Source organism: Triturus cristatus, chromosome 12 (genome assembly GCF_964204655.1).
Source record: "Triturus cristatus chromosome 12, aTriCri1.1, whole genome shotgun sequence".
NCBI classification, from domain to species: Eukaryota; Metazoa; Chordata; class Amphibia; order Caudata; family Salamandridae; genus Triturus; species Triturus cristatus.
In genome coordinates this window covers 582409074-582433797 of record NC_140595.1, presented here as the reverse complement: position 1 = coordinate 582433797, position 24724 = coordinate 582409074, and the positions used below count along the sequence as shown (strand labels likewise).

General features: G+C 48.1%; 1 protein-coding gene across 4 annotated transcripts in view; it reads left to right on the top strand.

The window, feature by feature from the left end:
- Window positions 1–24472, top strand: part of AP1G1 (adaptor related protein complex 1 subunit gamma 1) — a 691372-nt gene extending 666900 nt beyond the window's left edge. For all 4 annotated transcript variants that reach the window (XM_085636792.1, XM_085636794.1, XM_085636795.1 and 1 more), the window contains one exon: window positions 20324–24472. In XM_085636792.1, the coding sequence (XP_085492918.1) occupies window positions 20324–20425 (102 nt within the window). In that variant the 3' untranslated portion in view covers window positions 20426–24472. The remainder of the gene's footprint in view (window positions 1–20323) is intronic.
- Window positions 24473–24724: the final 252 nt, after the last annotated feature.

The window sequence follows — 24724 nt, the reverse complement described above, 5'->3', positions numbered from 1 at the left end:
CTGGGGAGACTGCACAGCACAGGTGAGACACACAGACTCGGGCCATGGGCGTCTGGTGCAGAGTGGGAAGGGATCGCGGTTCCAACTAGATCCGGAGCCCTTGGAGTCTGTTTTTTCTGGACAGATCCGCTGTCCACTGGAGATTGGAGTCTTTTTCGAAGGCAGCAGTCCTACCAGGGTTTCAGGGGTCGTTGGCTGCAAGACAGGTCGCAGGATCTTGAGACAGGTCAGTAGGGCTAGGGCCAAGGCAGTCGTCGTCTTCAGTCTTCTCTAGAGGGATTTCTTCTTGGGGTGTCGCAGATGTACTTTGTAGGTCTGGGAGAACCACCTAAATACAAACTTTTTGAGGCATTTTAGGTGAGTAGTAGGTAGGGCCAATGGGCACCTTACCTGGGATGATGGCACCCTCTATTTTGCCACCCTCCTGAGAGAGGGGGTATATACCTATCCCTGTTTGGAGAGGTCTCCCCATCTGCAAGATGGCAGGGACTGAAAGGTGAGCTTCACCTCACCTCGCCCACCTTAGGTGTGGGGTTGGCAGAGGTGGACACGCCTCCTATTCTGAGTTTTTCCCGCTGGTATTCCTGCCCAAAGTGGGGTGTAAACCAGGGACAGCTATCAGTGGCAGAGGATGGGGGTCGCATTGCAAAGACGGCAGGCCTTTGAAGCTTTCCTCTTCGAGCACTAGCCCATCCTGGGGGAGGAGGTGTCACACCTCTGCCCAGGATGTGCATTGTTTCTGGTTCCCGAGAGCAAGGGCTCTTTACCCAAGGGTCCAGAAACATGTCTGGTGGTGGATGTCACCCTACAGCCGGTCAGAGACTACACAAGGGTTTGTAGGTTTTCAGGGGGTCCCTTGAGGTTCCCTCTGGGTACATAAATCCTACATCTGAAAGATACTATTAGTTATGGATTCCTCACCTTAGAATTGCCCCCAGGCGTCAGACTGGATCTGGAGAATTTTTCATTCAGCAGTACCCCTGCGCGTCGGTGGGTGGCATCGTGGTCGCCGAAATGAAATCGCGGTATCTACTTAAACGCCGCCTGTCAGAAGCTGGGTGTCTGTTGCTGTAACCCCCCCCCCCCACGCGCGCACACACACTTTTTGCCAGACTACTGATGCACTTTTGACTTGATGTGCCCTGGGTCCCTGCCAATCAGGTTCCCAGGGCCTGTGTTCTTTCTCCAAAACAGCACCCAAACCCAGTTGGCATCTCTGGCCACAGGTCAGCTCCTGGTAAAAGGTACCACGGGTACCAAGGGCACTGTGACCAGGGAAGACCTCTAAGGGCTGCAGCACGTTTTGTGCCACCCTTAAAGGCCCTGTACCTTTATACACGCACCCTGCCATTGCAGGCTGCGTGTTTTGGTGCAAAACAAAGTGAAGAGTCGACATAGCACACATCCCTGTGTGCCCTGCTTACAACCCACTGCCTTGGCATTGGTCAGCCACCCCTCTAGCTAGGTGCACTATACCAGTGGTGAGGGTACAGGTGCGTGAGTCCTGTACCCCTATAGTGTCTTTTTTTAGACATTGTATGTGCAGTGCTGCCATTAAAAGTATATGGTGCTGGGAGTTTGTCATTACGAAGTACAGTACCATAATGGCTGCACTGAAAACTGAGAAGTGTTGGTATCAAACCTCTCAGCACATTAAACACACACTGATACCAGTGTGGAATTTAATGAAAAATGCACTCAGAGGGCATCTTAGAGATGCCCCTGAAAAACGACCAGCTTCTGGTGGGTTCCCTGACTGGTACACACCACCCTGTCACCATGAAACATGTTTCTGGACCCCTAGGTTGGGAGCCTACGCTGCCTGAGCCCAGAAACAAAACCTTTCCTGGGTACATGTAGGAGAGTAGGGTCTGCAATCCTATGATCACCCAGATTTTTTGCTTTTGCTTCATTGGTTTACGACTTTCTCCGGCTGTGGGCCTGCCAATCAGACCCACAGCCTAGCTGTTCTCTCTCGAAATTAACACACATGTACGTTAGGTGCATCCACTAATTGGAACTGGGCCGCCTTGTCAGTCCCTGTCTCAGCATACCACAGGTATCCAGGGCATCGGTGTACCCAGGGCCTACCAGGGGCTGAAGCATGTATTATGCCACCCCTGGAATGGCCGCCCAAATCTGACACAACTGGCTGCACGACAGCTGGGGCCACGTGGTGTAATAACCCGTTGCTGTAGGTGTAGTATTCCTACACCTAAACCCTAAAATGGACACATGGACTCCTATCAGTCACTCCTATAGCAGGCCTTATCAATCCTGAAGGCAGAGTGCAGGGAATCATGTGGGACGGTGCTCTGGCGCGAGCTGAGCCCGTCGACGGCTTGCGGAACCAAGTCCTAATAGCCGTTCCATGGTGACGCGGGCCAACTACTTTTAATGCATTATAATCCTTGCGGTTATTTGCTAACTTTGGCCTCACATCACCTACACATGTCGAGTAAGGTGTCATACGAATGGGAATACGAACCCCTCGCTCGTCCTGGTGACGGGGTTAGCATTCCCCCCTTTTAGAGGGACACGACATGGAAGTAACCTTGAACCCCGGTTAAAGTTGACTCAAGCCTCAGCATCACAAAATGGATGCTGCCACCAGACACAAGTCTGACCTCCTGCTGCTGGGGGACCTTCCAGCAAGGGGAGCTTGGACAAAGGGTTTCCTGTCGAGGGCGGTGTTAGCACCATCCCAGACAGGGTTTGTGTATCCCAGGTAGGCAGGGCTGAAAGGAAGGTGATTGCAAGTGGCACCCCGGTGCTCACTGTGCATAGCCCGGCTCAAACCAGTTTCGGGGGCTCACCAGCCCCTGAGCTGGCGCGAAGCCGGACAAAGGATAGGGGTGTAACCACCCCCCTCCTGGCTCCACCCATAGGTAGAACCTAGTCACGGGCCAGCCCCTTTTCTTAGAATAAAGGTAGGAGCGAGTCCCCTTCCCAAATTGGATAATCAGATAATCGGATAACTCCGAATCACGAACCCCTTTCCACGAAAGGAACTCTTGACTATTTCTGAAGACTCTCCCTTGTGGCTAAGGAGTAGCCACCCTGCACCAGCAGGCACCACCTAAGCGCTTGCGGTTTGCTGTAAGTCTCTCCTACGGATCAAGACTGCCCAGCTCGACGAGACCCGAGTTCCCTGCCATCTCTGACCTTTTACCTACCTCATCAGCCCAGCTGAGAGTCGTAGGTGTGACGAGACCTGCGGGACCGGCTATCTTCAGAACCTGCACGACGCTTATCTAGCACGCCCACCGAGGGACCCTCGAGTGAGTGCACCTAGGGTTTGAGAAACCCTAACCCTGAGCAGCTCCAGCATCGAAGTCTGCCTCCCCAGCATCCCCGAGATCTGCGTGGGGGCCCTTCCGCTCCTTGCTGTTCGCCGCGTTGTTCGACCACTTGCCGACCGGCTTGTGGCCCTCTTCACGACGCACCACGATTGTTTCATCACTAGTCTGGTTGCTCCAGACTGGCTCTTGCTCCCCTTCAACAGAGGAGTACCACGGACCCTCCTGGTCCACTCCCGACGCCATCTTGACTCCCCCGCTTGGGTTGCCACTGCCAAGATCCGCTGCCCTTCCTGGGCCCAGCATCATCGACAGCAGACACCTTCGTGGGACAGCTCGCCCTCCATCCTGGTCGCCGCCGCGCCTCCTGGTCCGAGGAACAGCCGAGTCCGACGTCACCCACTCACCTGGTCGAGGTGACTTCAGCCGGTACCCTCCTGGTACCCACACGATCGCTGGCTAGCGGTTGAGAACTGAGTCCCCTCTGCTTTCAGGTTTCCTTCATCACCGATCCAGGCTTGGATCGCTCTGAACATCGTCACTGGTCGCCTGCCAGCAACTTCTTCTTTCAGGCTCCTGAGACTACACGAGGACTCCCGACATCTTGCCGAACTTCACGCAGCCGCAGCCTCCGGGCTAGGTAACTCGAGCATCTCGGTGCTCCATCGCAGGTTCGCTCTACAAGTGTCCAGTTCCTTTTTCGTTTAGTCCCACTGATCGGATCACTCCGGAATCAGTACCTCCAGACTCTAACCATTCGCATTTCACTGTTAGTGTAGATGGTTTCTCGTGCCCCTCGGGCATTTGTGTAAATTGTGCAACTGAAGTATTTTCCTAAGAGTTTTGTAGTGTGCTTAGCTCCCTGACTCATAAAGAGCCAGGGTAGTCTTGTTATAAATAAATATCCTTTTATTTTCATAACAACTTGTGTGGTGTCCTTTCACTTGGTGTTCAAGGGGTATATGTGATGGTAAACAGCTGGCTTAACACGCCCTCTAGAGTTTAGCCTAAGACTGCTCGTATCCACGCTACTAGGATAGCTGGTCTATAAGGTTGACTTACAACCAATCATCAATAAGGGTCGTTTGGAATGATACACAGTGATCACTAGAATAGTGAGCACTACATATCAGGCCAACTTCTCACAGAGGTGTTCACACCTTCCCCAGGCCAGGAAGAGCCATCCGTGGCAGGGGAGCTTCAAAGTCCTTGCAGCCTTTGTATTGTGACCCCCAGCCTCTCCTGCTATCAGGAGCAGGCCCCCTTCCTGTCTCCCCTCCTTTTTGGCGGGAAGACAGTTGTGTGAGAAAGTGCCATCTTCCTTGCATGGTATGCCCCCACTTTTTGCTGAATTGCTGAATGTACTTTGACTGAGTGTGCCCTGGACTCCTGCCAATCAGGTGCCCAGAGCCTATGTTCCTTCCCTAAAAACCTCAAACCCACAATTGGCAAACCCTGGCCACATGTCCGCCCATGGTAGATGGAACCCTAGGTACCCAGGGCCTTGTGACCAGGGAAGGCCTCTAAGGGCTGCAGCTTTCCTTGTTGCCACCCTTAGAGGCCCTGTACCCTGACTGTGAGAAGTTGGCCTGGTATATGCTGGTCACTAGTTAAAGTGGCCACCTTGCACCAGTACAATTCGACTCATGGTAGATAGGTTTAAGACAACCTTTTTAAGAAAGCTATCCTAGTGGAAGCTGTGGAGAGCAGCCTTCAGGCTAAGTCTCAGAGGAATGTAAAGCAGCTTGTTTTACCTTATAATCTCTTGAATCACTAAATGAAAGGACACCAGACAGGTGTGTGTGTATATATATATATATATATATATATATATATATATATATATATATATATATATAGGCACGCAGTATTCCTCAGTTTTGCGCAAACAAGAATACACGAACTCCTCTTCGTCGGTGAACACTCTTTATTACAAAAAGTATAAGAGTCTCCCTTCTGTCATGACTCGTTTCGCCACCGAAGTGGCTTGATCACATGGGACAAACTTTGCGTATGACGAGATTTAAAAAGGCAAACACACCCGTCACATGGTGGAGAGGAAATAGAAGACATACTATCATATTACATTTGCACCTTCCTGCGGAAAAACAGACTCTTAATAAATGCACGTAATTCAATTACAAACATAATCAGAAGTAAGTATGGCCCAATATGCCGAGTTAAGCACTATATACAAAGTTTAAATACATATTGTTGTAGTAAACTCGGAACACATAAAGAAATAATATATACATATAAGTATTTCATCATCTATGTTGAAAATGAGAACATATGTGATACATGGGCAATTCAAGACAAATCTAGTGTGAAATGTAAATCATACACAGTAGAAGAAAAATAGATATACGTGCAAATATAGTCAGCTATGTATTCTGACACTACTCCATAGATGTAATCTGGATAAAATCCAAAACGCAGTGATAGCAAGTGTTAAATGAATCTAGTCATACCAGTCCTCTCCGAATGTGTTCTAATATTTCCTATCGACATGAATAATAACTATTTTTAATATGATATTTTTTTTAAAAAAACTTATATATATTTTTTTGTATATAATTTAGTAATTTAATATGTATAAATATTTTACATAAAGTGCAATAGTGCCTAAAAGTGCAATGAATGAAGTACTAAAGTGCAAAAGTGCAATTCAAGACATTGTGCCAATCCGCAATAAATATATTGAGTATAAAACTGTTTATAAAACTCATGCATCAAGTAATACATACCGATAGGATCTCAATATTACCTAAAATTAGGATATTGGAATAATGTAGTGAAGTGGGTGTGTTTATTTCCTCTCTCAATTGTTTTCATGATGTGAGGCAGCAGCTTATATAACAAATCTAGATAGATAATCATAGAATATAGAATTGCTGGTATTTCGTAACATGCACCACCAGACCCAAAACCACCAAAGCATATGGTTTGAGGCAAGGAGGTAGAGACCCATGCCTCGACACAGAGTAAATATGAAAAGAGGCCCAACAAGATGATATTACTGCTATCTTTGTCACTGGACTTTTATAAGAAGTTGTGCATATCTTCCGTTGTGTTGAGCCCGAAAGGTGTTTTAGTATCGAGCTCAATGATTATTCGTGTTTCCAGTTGTCTAAGCATACGCTCTCTATTACCCCCTTGTTTTAATTTCGGTATTGTATCAATTACATAGTAAGAGAGACAGGTAAGGTCATTGTCATGAACAGCTCTAAAGTGACGGGCCACAGGGTAGGTGGAATCATTATTTACGATGGCCCTGAGGTGCTGTAAAATGCGTGCATGAACTTGTAATTTGGTGCTACCTACGTATCTAAGACCGCAGGTGCAAGTAAGGACATACACTGCAAAATCCGTGCGGCAAGTGTAATGTCCCCTAATTTGTATTGGAGAGGGACTGAAAGGAGTGTTATACTGCACGGTATTCACTCCAAACTTACATGCCCTGCACGAAGTGCATTTGAAGAAACCCTTTCTTTGCAACCAATTTGTTCTGGTAATGGTTTCAGCATTTTTAGACACCAACTGGTTTCTCATCGAAACTGCCCGTCTAAAAGTAATGATGGGAGTGGATGGTAATCTGGGGGTCAACACTGCGTCTGTTTTCAGTATTGGCCAGTTACGATTAACAATCCCCCTGAGCTGATTGTGCTGTTTATTGTATGCAATGATAAGACGGGGTGTGTTGCCTTCTTGAGAATTATTGGTCACAGGTGTAACAACATTTGTCTTAGGGGATAGAAGGTCCTCTCGAGATTTCAGAGCCACCTTCACCTGGGCTTGTTTAAGGATGTTATTTTTGTATCCCCTTTCCCTGAATCTGCATAATGCCTGTTCAGAGCATTTAACAAATTCCTCATCAGTACTACATATTCGTTTCAGCCCAAGAAGCTCCCCGTAGGGGATGCTTCTAATCAGATGGCTGGGGTGAGAGCTAGTTGCATGTAGGGTGGCGTTCCCTGCTGTGGGCTTTCTAAAAAGTGTAGATGCAAGACGACCATCCTGGATGTAAATCATAGTATCTAGAAAGGGAACCTCAGAGGCGCTAATTGATGCAGTGAATTTAAGATTGCATGTGTTGTTATTCAATTCATTAATAAACAATAAAGCACTCTCACTATATGTATTTATTACTAGACACACACTACTAATCCCTTTATGAGATTAGAAGTCAAGGACGTGCACAAATCAACATTTCGCAACAAATTAAGCACTTGTATGGCTGGGGCCCTAGGGGAGTACCAGACCATATACTAAAAGAGGTATAAGAAGAACGACTTGAGGAGGGAGAAGGCCTAAGGTCTTCAGAAGCGCTGGGGCCCTCACTAATCCACCCAAGGCAGGTAAGTAAGGGACCCACGGGAGAAGCATGCAGTGTGAGAACACAGCCGCGGATCCCAATAGACTTCAATGGAGCAAGTCGCGGTTGTAATTTTAAAGTTTTAGGATACTTTGGGAGAGTCTACAAGCAAGTCACTTACAAGGTAAGTAGTTCTAGAGCCAACACATACAGGAGCACCGGAGTACTCGAGTTACCTCACCCAGGGAAGCCGGGTGCATAGGTGTCTTCTGGTGTCAGGTCGCGGCGACTTTTTCAATGGGAGCCAAAGAAGACTTGCTGCTTGTGAAGACAGGAGAAGTGTCCGGTGGAATCCAAGGCTGGATTCTGAAGAAAGAAGACCTGAAAGCAGAGGAGACAGTGTTCAAAGTCACTTGCCAGTGACCCGGGGCCAGGAAGCTGGATGCCCACAGTAGTTGGGTGATTTCAGGTGATCACGGGTGTCTTGACTCTTCAGCCACGAGGTCCAGGAGGCGTCGACGACGACCAGGAGCTGGATTCGGAGTGTCCCACGAAGTCTGCAGCTTACCGAGGTGTCGGCAACCGGATTGGAACCAACAAGCCTTGGCAACAGCAAGTCTCGTGGAAAGTGAAGAAAGTCAGTGGTGCAGACCAGCAAGGTGTGAGGGACTCACCCAGCGAGGGTAAGTCAGGGCAGGCCTGGACCAACCAGGAGAGCCCTTTGGTTCTGTAGAAAAGTCTTCAGGGGACCCACAAGCCAACCGCTAGGTTATAATGCACTTAAGAGTATATGGTTTAACCGCATCCACAAACCGCTACAGAGAATGGACTCTGAGGCACCCCCTCACATGGAAACCAAGCACCCTGCCCTCAGAATTGTTAGGGCCTGCCTTAGGGGTGACTGATAGGTTTATATGTGTGTGTGTAAGGTGAGATATAGGGAACCTATACCTCAGTGAGGAGTGCTAACACTACCTCACCCAGGCTGCAGTAGCAGGCCTATAGTGTCAGATTTAGTCTGCTTCCCAGGGGTGGCATAATACATGCTGCAGCCCCTGGTAGGCCTGTGAAGTACCTGTGCCCGTGGTACCTAAGGTACCATATACTAGGGGCTCATAAGGTACCACAGTATCCAATCACTAGTGCATCTAATATGCACTCCAAGTTGTTTAGAGAGCACAGAGGCTGGGGCCCTGATTAGCAGGGACCCAGCCAGACTATAGCCAGAAACCAGTGTAAACATCAGAAAAAGTGTTTGGGTACAAGACCAAACAAAGAGTTGACATGGCACAGATCCCTGTGTGCCATGCCCACCACTTACACTGCCCTGGCATACATCAGCCACCCCTCTAGCTGGGTGCTCTATGCTAGTGGTGTGGGCACAGGAGCATGAGCCCTGTGCCCCTACAGTACCCAGGTCCATTCCTGGGCACTGTAAGTGCAGTGCTGCCATTTAAGAGTACATGGTGCTGAGAGCTTGTCAAACACTAACTCCACAGCACCATAATGGCAACTCTGAAGACTGAGAAATTTGGTATCAAACTTCTCAGCACATTAAACCCGCACTGATGCCAGTGTGGGGTTTAATGTACAAAGCACCACAGAGGGCATCTTAGAGATGCCCCCTGAAACCTAACCTACAATCCACGTCTGGTCTGGGAGGCTGCCACACAGCAGACATGTTGCTGGACCCCTGGGTAGGAGAGCCCCCGCTCTCCTGGGCCTGCAACAATGCACATCCTGCGTGAGGTGCTAGGTCTCCTCCCCTAGGATGGGCAGGGGGAAGCATGCCGCCTCTGTGAGCTTCCCCAGGCCACTTGCTGTACCCAGCAAACTGGCCCCCACCGGTTCTCACCCCCACTCTGGCGGGAAGACTGTCCGGAAACCCAAAATAAGGACAGGGGAATGTGCCAGCCTGCCAACCCCACCCCTCAGGTGGGTGAGACGAGGTGAAGCACATCTCCGGGCACTCGCCATCATGAAGATGGGAGCACCTGCCCAATCAGGACTAGGCTACTGCCCCCCTCCCACAGGATAGGGGGTGTACCCACCCCAGGGCAGGGACCCATTGGTCCCTGCCCTTTACCTACCTGTAACGCCCCAAAATCGAATATTTAGGGGCACCCTGAACCTTCCTTCCTTAGATTCCAGATTCCGAAAAACAAAGAAGAGCAAGAAGAAAGAAGACCTGCCGTGCAGCTGTTAAGACGAAGAAGACACCAACTGCTTTGGCCCCAGCCCTACTGGCCTCTCAACCCTTGAACCTGCTCCTGCTACATCCCAGCACCTCTTGTGGTCAACAACCTCACAAACCCCGAAGGACCTGGCTACCTTTTGGCTCTAAGCACCTGGGACTCCCATGAGCAGAGGCTCTGCTCAAAACCAGCTTCTAACTCCTGGCATCAGCCCGGATCCGCAAACCCTGCACACTCTGCACCCGCCAAGCCTGGCTTGTGCCGGAGTTAACAAAGACCCCGAGGACGTCCGCCCGGCGACTGTGACCCCGAATCAGGCACCCAAGGACTCACCTTGACGCTCCTGACGACGCCTACAGCCTCAGAACCAGGTACCCGTCCAACCGCGATCAACAGAGGGTAAGATTTCCCAACACCAAAAGGCACCTCTGCACCCGGCGCCCTGCGGCCCCCTGTGCCCAACTCCTGGGTACCTACCTATCCTTCAACTACTCAACTTACCTCTCGAAGTTGTGGTGGCACCTGAAGAATCTTCTTCCCTGAGCTTGCAGACTTTGTTCAACCAGGAGCTTTCCCATTGAGCGCCGAAGGCTCAGAAGCACCCTGCACCCAGCCTCCCGAGTGGCCCTGGCAGTGTAACCTCTGCACCTATCTACTTCCACATTTGCCCTGAGCAAGTGACCAGGAGCCCAGCTCCCACAGTCGCGTGGCCTGCTACTCAGCAGCCACCAACCAAGGCCCCACTGCCTCCCATAGGATAACATTGGGCCTAACTCACTCTGCACCCGGCTGCCCCTGTGCCGCTGAGGGTGTAACAACTGTACTTACCTGACCCTGGGAGACCCCCGAGTCTATGCCCAGAACCTTAACTCTGCCAGTCGAGTACTTACCCGAAAGCCGATAACCCAATTTTCCTCCATAGGGTAACATTGACTGGTTTCTTCTGAAATTTCTTCTGAGTGTGGCGTTTCCAAAACTTAAAATATTCACCTAAAATCAACGAGTAATGAAAACGAAAATACTCACCTGCTATTAGGAGAGATCCCAGTGCTGGATCTTGGTGCGCAGCACTGACCCTGAAAAGTACTCACTACTGTACTTGCCATTAACCCAAATTTCTTCCATAGGAAATCATTGACTGTTTTTCTGTGAAATGTCTTCTAAGTGTCGATTTTTGCAAACTACAAATATTCTTTAAAAATTGTACCAACTCTGAAAACGTAATTGCTTACCTGTTTTAGATTGAGGTCCCAGTACTGAGCCCAGTACTGGATTACAAAAGTAACGAGAACATACCATACCTGTAACTTGAATTTTCTCCCATAGGGAATCATTGACTGTTTTCTCTGAAATTTCTTCTAAGTGTCAACTTTTTAAATAGCAAAATATTGCCTAAAAATCACAGCAGTAACTAAGTCGACTTTACTCACTTGTTTCCAAGAACTGTCCCAGGACTGAATCTAGGATCCAGTCCTGGAGTTAGAAAAGTAATCCTGAAAGTAATCTATTGCAAATAGTTTCCATTGAGCTCAATGTACTATTGTGTTTGAAATTGTGTTGCCTATTGCAACAACCTGTAAATACTACAAAAGTCAATTGCATATTGCAAAAGTATTTAACTAAAGCCTCTCATCTTGAGAAAGTATATTTTAATACCTATTGTTGGTTCTAAAATAAAACAGACATATATTTTGTATATAAACCATTGGCCTAGAGTTCAGTTATTGAGTGTGTGAGACCATTTGCTGACTGTGTACAACAAATGCTTTACACTGTCCTCTGATACTGCCTTACTGCTCGACCAAGCTACCACTTTAGAGAGTAAGGTTATATCTAACTTTATCCTCTGCCAAACCTCTGGGGACTGTGGACTCTGTACACACTGTACCTATTTGGAAGCAGTATATACAGAGCCACTTTCTCACAAGGTTGGAAAAATTAGCCAGCCCAGAAGGCGTGCCCACCTCTGCCGACCCCACCCCTCAGGTGGGGGAGGCAAGGTGAAGCCCCCTCTTCAGTGCCCGCCATCTTGCAGATAGCAGGCACTACCCAATCAGGATTAGGGATTGTGCTCACTCCCCCACGTGAATTGAGCACACCCAGGGTGTAGTCACCCTAAGGTCAGTAGCCCATTGATTACTGACGTCGAGATCCCTAAAACGCCCCTTAAATACAGTATTTAGGGGGCAGCACTGAACCAAGAAGGCAGATTCCCGCAACCTAAGAAGAAAAAAGGACGAAAGAAGACACCCAGCAGAGGAGACTGCAGAAAACGGACTTTGCCCCAGCCTACCAACCCGTCTGCAGTTTCCAGAGATCCTGCGCCAAAAATTGTCGTGTCCTGCAGCTAGTGACCTCCTGAACCCCTGGGAGGACTGACTGTCTTCAACAAAGACCGGATCTCCTGTGAAAAGCCGCTCTGTTCAGAAGAAACACCAAAGAATGACTCTGCGCCTGCTGAGGAAAAATAAACCAGACGCCTGGAACCACCACTGCACCGGTCACCTACGTCCGGAGTTCGTGTGGCCCACCGGTCCCAGCAAGGTCCCCTTGAGCTCCAGAGTCTGAGTCCACCGTGGGTTGACCTCTCCAGGACTCCCTGACGTCGCCTGCAGCCTCTGCACTGAGACCCCCCAACCGCATGTAGCCCGGAAAGGTGAGATCCGACCTCAAAAGACACCCCTGCATCCAGCTGCCCTACGCCCTGGAGAAAAGAACCCGAGGTGCATCTACGTCCCCGAGCCCTCCAACTTACCTGCCCAGCTGTTGGTTCCTCCCGGAAGTCTTCCTGGGCCGAGCCTGCAGCTGAAAACCAAAACCGAAAATCCCCATTGAAAACAACAGGGCATCTGACGCCAAGACAGCACCCTGCACCCAGCCGCCGCTGCGGGTGCACTTTGTGTGCTAAACCAGATCCCCCTCTGCCCTGAGCCTAATACCAGGAGCTTGGCTCCCTCAACCTTGTGACCTGCTCGTCAGCAGCCACCAACCGAAGGCCCCCTATTCCCCACTGGATAACATTGGGCCTCTGCACCCGGCCGCCCTAGTGCGAATGCGGGTGTAACAAGAGTGCATCCTTGACCCTGGGGGACTCCTGAGTCTACGCCCAGAACCTCAACTCCCACTACCATATACTTACCCTAAAACCGATAACACTGTTTTCCTCTATAGGATAACATTGACTGTTTTTCTTGCACAAGTTCATAAGTGTGGAGTTTGAAAACCTAAAGAAATCCTTTAAAATTGTAGTTTAACAAAAACGCTTTTACTTACCTGTTTACAGGAAATGTCCCTGTGTAGTATCCGGGTATACTACGATGAGTAAGAAAAGTAATCTAAAAAGTAACTTAACTGGTATTTTACTGAAAAGCCCATTCAAGTATTTGTACTGTATTTACAAAGCATTGCATTTCTCTGCAACAATACTGTAAGTCAAAACAAAGTGCATATACCATTACAATCCATACTGTATTTACTGCAAAGTACTTATCACTTACCTGTGCCAGGCTTGCTTGGTTCTAGGAAATAAAATAACGAAAAGAATATTTTTATACAAAAACAATTGGTCTGAAGTTCTGCCTTGGAGTGTGTGAATGCATTTGCAGACTGAGTGTGTACAACAAATGCTCAACACTGTCCTCTGATACTGCCTTAGTGCTCGACCAGACTACCACAAATAGAGAGTGAGGTGCTATCTAACTTGCCTCTGCCTACCTTTGGGGTTCCACTGGACTCTGTGCACACTATACCTAACTTTGGTATAGTATATATAGAGCCAGCTTCCTACACCACCCCTGCGTGCTGACATCCGTTCTTTCTTTTTCCGCACCTGCCAGCGCAAATCCGGAGAGAGCAGTACTTCAAGTCACTTTTTGACTATCTTTTTGTGACTTTTTGTCAACCTCTTTTCGAGTCGTCACGACTCCTGGTGCACAGGGATGTCATCTTGGCGGACCGGCTTCAAGCCTTGTGGCTCCTGCCACAAGCTGATGTCGGTGACGGACCCCCATCGTGTGTGTCTCTGGTGCCTGGAGCGCTACCACGACCCGAAGCCGTGCTCTGACTGCCGGGCCAAGGCCCCGAAGTCTTTGCGGAGGCGTTCCCGAAAGCTTTTGGAGGCCTGGCAGTCTGCTCTGCGCCGCTCAAGAGGGAGGTCGCGGGATCGGTCACGGAGCCATCACCAACACTCCTCGTCGAAGCACAAAAAGAAGCCGAAGAAGCATGATCGCTCTTCGCGTTCTCCCCGTCAGTCGGCAGACTGGATGCAGATGGTAGTCGTCCAGCTCCGCCTGTGGAGCCTGTTGGGTCGGCTCAGAGTTTCCCTCCCTTTCCGGGAGCCAGAGCGACCCCTGCCCAACTTCGTAGTTTTTACGAAGCCCTACACTCTATCTTTAGGCAGCCCGACTCAGCCAGCGAGCCTTTGGGCCCCGGGGACTCTGCTGGGGGCTCTAGGCCTTCGATGCCGGCGACTTTGGCTCCGGCGCCACAGGGCCCCCAGGGATCCAGGCCTGGGTCCTGATCGGCACCGGTAGATCTTGTGACACCTCCTCCAGCGCCGAATCCATTGGCGACCCCTCCACCCCCTCCGACGCCGATTTTGTCTTCAACCAACGTCGACCCCTGCCTCCCCCTTGATGTGGACACGGAGCCGGACTGACGTCGCCCAATGTCGGGACTGGCGCCAACCAGCACTTTTGTACCCCTATTCTACCCTGGTGTTCCCTATCGCCCTGAGTGGCTACCTGAGGCGGACTGGGAGGGGGTCTGTAGACCCTCTGGCAGACCAGTTGGAAGAACCGGACTGGAGAGAGGAGTTCGGTGAGACCAGTGGTCTGGATACTTCTCCAGACCTTGGCATGCTTTCTCCCCCTACTGTGGGTACGGAGGAGGGTCCATCATACGCAGTGGTGTTGCGTAGGGCGGCTGAGGCCTTAAACCTTGAGCTTCCTACGGTGGCGGTTAGGACTAACCTCTTGACCGAGGTGCTTCAACCGGCAGCGGCCTCATCAGAGCCCCTGCTGGCGGACATCCTTTTGGGCACTTGGTCTAAGCCCAACACAGGGGCTCCTGTGGATAGGATGATTGCCCGACACCACCACCTGGCCCTGGGTGACCCCATTTTCCCCTCCCAACACCCCACCCCTGAGAGCTTGGTGGTCCAACCCTTGACTTCCAAGGGCACATTCCCTACTGCACCGCCTGATTGGGAATCCAAGAAGCTGGACCACCTTGGGAAGATGTTTTCTTCCTCCAGCTTAGGACTGCGGTTGGTGAATACTGCATGTCTCTTGGGCCGTTACTCCCATTCTGTGTGGGACACGATCGCGCAGGTGCTGCCACGGTGCATAGAGGAGGCCCGGGCAGTGCTCTCCCGTGCAGTGGCCGAATGGAGAGACGCGGCGGAGTTCGCCATAAAATGTGGGCTGGACACCGCCGACTCGCAGGGCAGGACGATTTTAAAGTTAGTAGCCCCGAGACGCTACCCCTGGCTGAGGTCCACTGGCTTTTCGGGTGATGTCCAAGCTACACTTTTTGACATTCCCTTTGATGGCTGTCGCTTGTTTGGTGACAAGGCAGACAACGTGCTCAAGTTCTTTAAGCCTCCAGGGCTATGGCCAGATCCTTGGGCCTTGCTTCCAGATCTCGCCCAGCGCAGTCTGCTTTTCGCCCCTTTCGTGGCTACGGAAGGAGTCCCCTGCCACGTTCTGCCCAGAGCAACAGGCCTGTGCAAGCTGTCCAGCCTCTGCTGGGATGTGGGACCCACCGTGTGTCTGGGAGCGAGCAGGCGGGCTAGTCCACCAGTGCCCCCTCTGCAGCAGCCTCCAAGCCCGCCTAGTCTGACCTTTCAGGGCCACCATTTGCCAGTGGGCGGCAGGATTCACCATCACCTCCCCCACTGTCTCAACATCACGTCAGACAGGTGGGTTTTGCAGATAGCCCGAAGGGGCTACTTCCTCCCCTTCAAGACTACCACTCCGCCCATGAATTCCATTGCATGTCAGTGGATCACTAGGCCCCTCTCCACCAGGAAGTTGCGGCTCTCTTGGCCAAGGGAGCCATTGAGCGAGTTCCTGCCCCAGAAGTAGGTCATGGTGTTTGTTCCCACTACTTTCTGGTGCCCAAGAAGGACAAGGGCCTACGTCCTATCTTGGATCTCAGGAACGTCAACTGCGTCCTCCGGAAGGAGAAGTTCAGAATATTTACATTGGCTCAGGTCCTTTCTGCCCTCGACCCTTGAGACTGGATGGTAGCGTTGGACTTGTAGGATGCTTATTTTCACATCCCCGTCCTGCCGGCCTACAGGCGTTACCTTCGGTTCACAGTAGGCCATGAGCACTTTCAGTTTACCGTGCTCCCATTTGGCCTTACCAGTGCCCCTCGGTGTTCATGAAAGTGATGGCGGTGGTCGCAGCTCATTTCCGTAGATCAGGGGTTCCAGTCTTCCCCTATCTCGATGACTGGCTGTTGAAGGCAGGCTCGCCCCAGGCTGTTGTCTCCCACCTCCAGACTACGGCCGACCTCCTGCATTCACTGGGTTTCACAATCAACGTGCTGAAGTCACACCTGATTCCCTCTCAGAAGCACCTTTTCATCGAAGCAGTTCTGGACTTAGCGCAGTTTCGGGCTTATCCTCCCGAGTAGCGAGTCTGGGATATTCGGGCTATGATTCAGATCTTTCAGCCTCTATCTCGGGTTTTGGTCAGAATGACCCTGAGGCTACTCGGCCTCATGGCCTCCTGCATCCTGCTGGTGGACTATGCTAGGTGGCCTATGCGGGCTCTGCAGTGGGACCTGAAGTTCCAGTGGGCACAGCATCACAGGAATCTTTCCAATTGCGTCCAGATCTCGGAGGAAACTGCACATCAATTGCAGTGGTGGTTAACGAACCAGGATTGGGTCAACGGCAGCTCCCTCTCCCTTCCCCAGCCAGAGTTCACAGTGGTAACAAATGCCTCACTTCTAGGGTGGGGTGGCCACATGGGAGAGGCGGAAATCAGAGGCCTCTGGTCTCCGGTGGAGTCTGGGCTCCACATCAACCTTCTGGAGCTTTGGGCGATCTGTCTTGCACTGAAGGCATTCCTTCCTTTTGTCAAAGGAAGAGTGGTGCAGGTGTTCACGGACAACACCACTGCCTTGTGATACTGCAACAAACAGGGCGAGGTGGGGTAGTGGACACTATGTTAGGAGGCACTTCGTCTCTGGAAGTGGTTGGAACATCAGGGCATGTCCCTGGTGGTTCAACACCTGGCAGGTTCTCTGAACGCCAGGGCGGACGAACTCACCCGCTGGTGCATGTTGGCTCATGAATGGTGTCTTCACTCTGAGGTGGTGCAAGGTCCCTTTCAGCAGTGGGGATAGCCTTTGTTAGATATATTCGCCACCGAAGAGAACGCTCAATGTCAGCAGTTCTGCGTGTTGGAATTTCCAAGGCGGCACTCACTAGGCGCCACTTTTCATCGCAAGTGGAGTTGCGGTCTTCTTTATGCCTTTCTGCCTATACCACTTCTACCCAAAGTGCTAAAGAAGATCAAGCGCGACCGGGCCCAAGTTTTTCATGTGGTCCAGCACTGGGCACGAAGAGTCTGGTATCCCGAGCTCTTGCACATGGGCATCGATCCTCCGATCAGACTGCCCCTTCGGGAGGATCTTCTGACGCAGCAGCAGGGAACGGTCTTCCATCTGAACCTGTCCAGCCTCCACCTCCTGTCGTGGAGATAGAACGGGGACAGTTGACAGCTTTTGACCTTCCTCCCGAAGTCTTTAACGTTATCTTGGCAGCCAGGCTTCCCTCCACCAAAACAATATACGCCTGTAGATGGAACAAGTTTGTGGCATGGTGTGCAACAAAGGCGTTTGATCTCCTTTCTGCTCCCCTTTCATAGGTTCTCCTTTTCATTCTTTCTTTGGCCCATCAGGGTTCTGCTCTGGTCACTCTCAAAGGCTATCTTTCGGCCATATCAGCCTTTCTTCGGCTTCCTGACCAGCCTTCTCTTTTTAAGTCCCCTATTGTAAATCGCTTCGTTAAGAGCATTACTCACTCTAATTCCTTTCGTAATGCCTCAGTGGGACTTGAACCTGGTTCTGACCTACCTTATGTGCACGCCTTTCGAGCCGCTGCATGACTGTCCTCTCACAGTTCTGACAGTTAAAACTGCCTTTCTGGTTGCCATCCCCTCTGCTTGTATGGTGAGTGAGCTTCAGGCTCTTTCTTTCAAACCTCCTTTCCTGGCTGGTCATCCGGACAAAGTTGTCCTTCGCACTAGGCCTTCTTTCCTTCCCAAAATAGTTACCTCTTTCCACATAGGACAGACCATCACTTTGCCCACCTTCTTCCTGCCCCGCATCCTTCTAAAGAGGAAGAGTGGCTCCACCGTCTGGATCCAAAACGTGCACTTTCATTCTATCTGGATCGCACAAAACAATTCCAGGTGGATGACCAGCTCTTTGTTGGCTATGTGGGCACCAAGAAAGGTCTAGCCGTGCAAAAACGGACCATCTCTCTTTGGGTTGTTTGCATCAAAATCTGCTATTCCTTAGTGAAGAAGGAACCTCCAGTCGGGTTGTGTGCCCATTCCACCAGGGCGATGGCAGCCACTAATGTGATGGCAGCCACTACTGCTTTGAGTAGCGGAGTCCCCCTTCATGACATCTGCCAGGCTGCTACGTGGGCTTCATTACACACGTTTACTAAACACTACTGCCTTTAAAGCCAAGTCCGGAGAGACTGCTTCTTTGGCTGTTCAGTTCTCCAGGACTTTCTGGTGTGAACTTAGTTTGCAGTTCCACCTCCGGGGTTGGTATTGCTGTGGTATCTGTTCTAAGGTGTGGAACCCATAATTAAGTCTTTTTCAGATGAACAAGTTACTTACCTTCGTTAACGATATATCTGTAAGAGACTTGTATTAGTTATGGATGCCTCACCGCCCGCCCATCCTCCCCGTTCTGTGAATTGACTTCTAGGAATGAATTTTCTAGGACGGTGTCTAAGTAGATACCGCGACGTCATTCCGATGACCATGACGCCAACAACTAATGCTGAGTCGACCAACTCCACCTACCGACGTGCAGGGGGACTGCTGAAATATTTCTCCGGATCCAGTCTACAGCCTGGGGGGAATTCTAAGGTGAGTTATCCATAACTAATATATGTCTCTCACAGTTATATCATTCTGAAGGTAAGTAACTTGTTCATCGACATCAGTGTGGATTTATGAAAGGAGTAGTTGTGTACAGAACACTGCTGTCTTCAGTGAAGCCATCATGTTACAGTGGAACTCGAGATGTCGAGTTTCCAGCCGATGTACTCCCTATTTTTTCCCTGGCGCTTACAATATTAGGGAATGAACCCCAGTATTGTATGGTTATATTTGCTCATGCAGATTTGCCCTCACCTGTGGTATAGTGAACCCTGCCTTAGGGCTGTGAGGTCTGCTAGAGGTGTGACTTTCCTATGCCCTCAGGCAGTGTTGCCTGGCATTGCACTCCGGCAGGGTGCCATGTTGACTTTGTGGATTTCTCCCTCACAGGGGCTTGCAGGCTACAAAGGCAGTGGCTTGGTCCCAGTGAGGGAGTTCCCAGGAGACCCTCTTCAGGTCCCAGGCCCTAGGTACCATGGGTACCATTTGCTAGGGACTTACAGGGATTAGAAGTGCCAGTTTGGGATTTGTTTTCAGGGAAGAAGCACTGGCATAGGGTACCTGGTTTACAGGGACCCTGTGCACTACAATTAAAACCACCTTCAAAACCAGGCAAAAATTAGGGGTAACCATGCAAAAAGAGGCACTTTCTCACATGTTACATGGTAATAATCATTGTAATGGCACCACTTTGTTGCATTTCAATTACTGTAAAGGATATTAGCTCAATAGCACCGAAAGCCCTAGGTCATAGAAGGAAAGAAATCTAAGACACCTAGTAGCAGAGTCGCACATCAAACTGTTGCCAATTGTACCGAGTACCATAGATATAGGACTGGTAGTGAAGCACTTTATTTGTACTTGGAGCAGATTTGGTCCACAAATATTGGCCGACAAGCAGTACATCTGTGCCACATTTTCTTGATAGCCACACAAGATATATTTTCATAAATGTAATTAGTTCCATAAAGGGTTATCAAGAAAGCTGACATTCATGGATACCCCAGTGGTCATCATTGCATATCCCTAAACTATCACAATACCACAATATGTAGCATCAAAATCACTGGTGCTGGTGAAATCTAATGTACTGTGGTACTCTGTTTGTTTATGTGCATCTCCCAATTGAAAAAAATCCTTTATCAGTAGACCATTGCAAATGTGCCTTTATTGTAGTCACTGCTGAGTGGGTAGTACTTTGCAGGTGAGGCCTGTGGGTTTTGTTAGCACACTATAGGGTCAGATAGTAGTTTCAGTTTTGTCCTCTTATAGATGTATCATATTCTTATTTTGGAAAATTAGAAAGTTGTATTTCTGTAGAAAAATAAAACCCTAATACAAAATAAAGAAATTTCACATTTGTTTTTGTTCTTGCAGCAACAACTGCGCATGAGGATGAAGCTCACTTATAACCACAAAGGTTCAGCCATGCAGGACCTAGCAGAGGTGAATAACTTTCCTCCCCAGTCATGGCAGTGAGGATGAAACAATCTGTGCTTTTACCCCACCCATACAGAAAGAACTGTACTCTGGAACAGAGAAAGGCACTGGCCTATGGAATTTCCCCTTTAAATGCACCTTGGGCCATGAAAGGCTGAAGTGGGTTCCACTGATGAGGAATATTGTCCAACTTATTGAAGCATATTTTTTTGAGATTAATCGACTCTACTCATCTGCCTGGGGTTACCTGCTTGTGAAAACCACAGTGCTTCTCTTCTACGTTCATAAGAAATGGAACAAAGCCTTCCTCTTTTTTGCCCTCACAGAAGATGACAATACAGTGGTCCCTGGCTACACACCTTGGTTGGTTATCAACTTATCAACCGGTTGCTCTTCCCTTTTACTTTTGCCACCATTGGCATTTTGTTTTGGTGTTTTTTCCAATTCTTGGTAATGTTTGGAATCTTATCACCTGGCACTTTGGAGGTTCAAGGCTGACTAGGGAATCCACACCTGCACTTTGGAGGCCCAGGTTGGAATTACCCAAAAACACTGAGCTTCATCTTTCAGTAACCCTTTCTGGTGCTGAAAGGAATCCTGTTCTCCATAAATCTGTGTTTGTGCATTGCTGTATATTTTTACATCTCCGTGCATACCGTCCCCACGTATACACCCACCAGTTTTTTGGCAACTATTTATTCCAGGTAGATGAAAACTATTCAGTTAAATTACAACTTATGTGAGATTTTATTTTGCTCTCGTGCCGTGCTCCTTTTGGTTATTCTTTTCTTGTCTGCGGTCAGTATGCAGGGACGACATTGTGGTTAACCATATTTGTCCATGGGAGAATAGTTGATATAAAAGTGGTTCAAGCATTAGCAGATACTAGTGTGCAACAGCATGCAGGCATCAAGAAATACTTGCTGTGCATCAACAACATAGAAGCCCGGGTGGGAGGCAACATGTGGGCATCTTGGACACTTTGGTGTGAGGACAGAATTCAGGCATACTGGACTTGCTGTTGAAAAGAATTCAATCATGGAAGATAACAGTAGGGAAGGGAGTGTTCAGGTAACATAAAATGCCTATTGTGGGAGTGTGTTAAAAATTTTGAACAAGATCTTGTGTGGTGGAGGAATCTAGACTTGGAGAAGATCAGCACTGAGTGTGTGTATGTGCGTGCTCGCGCGCAGGTATCAGGCAACATGTTTAGAAGAAATTTCATATAATAGTTAAAATTTTATGTGTTTTGAGTCAGTTATACTAAAAACTCCTTAAACAATATAAAGAATGGTCTTGCCCATTAGTTTGCTGATGTGCAGTAATGGATTTCATGATTAATGCATAGAGAGCCGATACCTGCAATTTGGCTGGGATGAATGAAGGATCAATAGTAAATATGATCAAGTTGTGTGCATTATGAGAGGGGTACGGGTTGGTTATTTGGTACAACCCTGTCTTCTCTCTCCGATCTTATCTCTGTCTAGCCACAGGTTTTGGGTGCTTTTAATTTTTTTCATCTTACTCTTTTTAATAAAAAGAAAATTGTAGCGATAACCCGATTGGCACTGAAATAAAATACACAAGGTTAAATCTTTCCTACCTTCACTGAATGTTGTTACAAAGCAAATGGGACATCCATTTGATGCTACCATTTGTGAAATTACTTAAATGGCATAGAATGTGAATACATGAGACTTTAGGGAGTATTGGTAGAGTTAAATGTATTGTAGAGGCTGACTGAGGACATTATCTTTGATCAGTTACTAGAATTGATCTTGAGAAACGGTGAGAGTATAGATGGGCCCTAGAAGAGTCTGAACGGATATGTGGATTAAGATGGCTAATCTGGTAAGGGAAAAACATTCATAAATGGGCCCCAGAAATGTATGAGTGAAATGTGGACGTACACTAACAGGCCCTAGTAATGTGATGTAGAAGAGGCTCCAGGAGCTATTTAAAGTACGATGGGAGATTATGCAACTAGGTGGCTCTTGTACCCCGAGCTTTGGAGCTCATTTAATTTGGCAATCATACTTGATTTTGTTTTAAAGAGCTTTCATCTTAAAAAAATAAAAATACAGGCCGTTGGTCTCTGGTAGAAATGGATGACTCAGTCATACCAGACCTTCCCAATATTCCTCTAGTTCTTAAACGACCATTACTCCCTTGTGAGGTATGATGAATTAAGATTGTGTTTCTTTTGGTCTTCAATTTGTTAGACCTCCCATATGCTGTGCTTTTCCAATTAGGCTTTGTATCCTATGTAACCGACGCTGCCCTCTCCAAGAAGCATAGTAGCTTTCTTGTTCTTTCAGGCTCATCTCCATTGAGATATTATGTGCTCAGATCCTCCCTCAAGACTTTCAGGTAACTAAAACACTTTGCTGTCCTTTTCCACTTAAACTTTGTATCCTATTTTACCCACCTTGCCCTATCCAAGAAGCACAATAGCTTTCTTGTTCATCCAGTCTCATCTCCATTGAGATAGTACGTGCTCAGATACTCCCTCAAGACTTTCGAATAGCTGTGAAGCTTTTCTGTTCTGTAGCACTGTTTTATGCTTGCATTAAGCATTATCAAATTTGTTGTGCTCTGGATCACATTGATCGTTTTTCTTGAAGGGCGTTCAAAATTCATTCCATGTAATCACCTGCATAATATTAGAGTGCTATGTTCCAAAGCTTTGAATATTTTTTATTTAATTATATGAAAGGAAACACATTGGACTATCCAACATTTTACCTTAATTTTTGTATGTGGAGTGTGTTGGGGGATTATTCATTGTGCAGAGATGGGGGGGTAAAGGAGTTACTGAGCAGCAGGAATAGCAAGACCACAAAGGAAGGCCTATGTCCAGGAATGATTTTGCTAGTTGATTGAAGAGACTTACCTTGCAAGCAGAGTTCACATTTTAAATAAAAAATTCTGAAGTTATCTATCTGCAGATCTAGGAATGGCTTTGGAACAAGACTGTTGCTCAAGATTAATGCACTTGACATGTAACATACTTTATCTGCCTCCTGGTCATGGTTATTTTAGCATGGTAACATGTCTAGTGCTCTGCAAGTCCCTCATATGTGGACATCCCTGGTTACCATCCAGTTTCTGATTCACTGATAACTGTTTTACCAATGTTCTGCCTTGATTATGTTGGTGTGTAGCTCTGTTGAATTGTTAGTATTTGCCTGTTGCTGTAGGTTCCTGACTGCATAGATGCTGTTTAACATTTCTGATGCTACAAATTTAAGAGGTGGGCTCTCCTGTGACACTGCTGATTGCTGTAAGTCCTGTCTGAATGCACACAGTAACGTGGCTGGGTGCTGCTGGTTATCTAGTACTTGAACACGCTGTAATGTGGCAAGTTCTTCTATATGCTGAACAATTGTTGGAGGTGTGAGAGGATAGAGATGCTGTGATATGTCTGGTTGCTGCATATTCCCTAATCCATACAATGTTGACATGTTCACCCCACTCATTTGATCCAAACTAGGCCTTTATGGATCTTAACTAGTCGCTGCAGTTTCCAGATTGTGAGAACAAACTGCAACTGCCCCTTTTCTTAAATGTGTGACAAGAGTAGCGTGGGGAGATTAATTGCCTTTGCTTCTTATGGTTGACTTGAAATACGTAATTTCTGGCCGAATATTTCTTTTCGGCATGTGCTCATACACTGTTTGTGTCCTTTCTCCCACTGAGGGCAGCAATGTTGGGGGTGGCGGAGATCTTTTTGAATATCATTCCTCCGTAACCTCCCTTTGTTTTATAAAGTCCTTTTTATTCCTGTTTCTGTACGTTACATTTTTCTTCTGCGCCTTTACCTTGTAGCCTTGACTGTAAAAGTATTCAGATATCATTTATGATTGGGAAGGCTGAGCAACTTCCGATTAATGTGGACATATTTTTTCTGATGTAAAAACAATTTAAATTAAATCTTATGGAACTACACGGGGGAGATGTACAGACCGAGATGAATTCCATGGGAATCTTAGACTGCTGGCTATTGTTGTCTTTCAGTTTAAAATAATTATGAACAGTGACTAATAAAAAAATACAATAAAAAGGACAACAACCAAACAGTAGAAATCCTCAGAATGCCTGTGTGTTTTTATCTTTATATTATGTTAGATTATAGTATCTATGTAGTTGTCTATTATACTGTATTATTCACTCTGACTGAAACCCACAAAAGCCGTTCTTTTGAGTCCATTTGCAAACATCTAGTTCTGATCCATAGAATTGATGTAGAATATACATGCAGCTTTTAAAGACTGTTCACGCCTTAAATTATAGGAACAGTTATTAGTTTAATGTGACTTCCAAGTAAATGAATGTTCA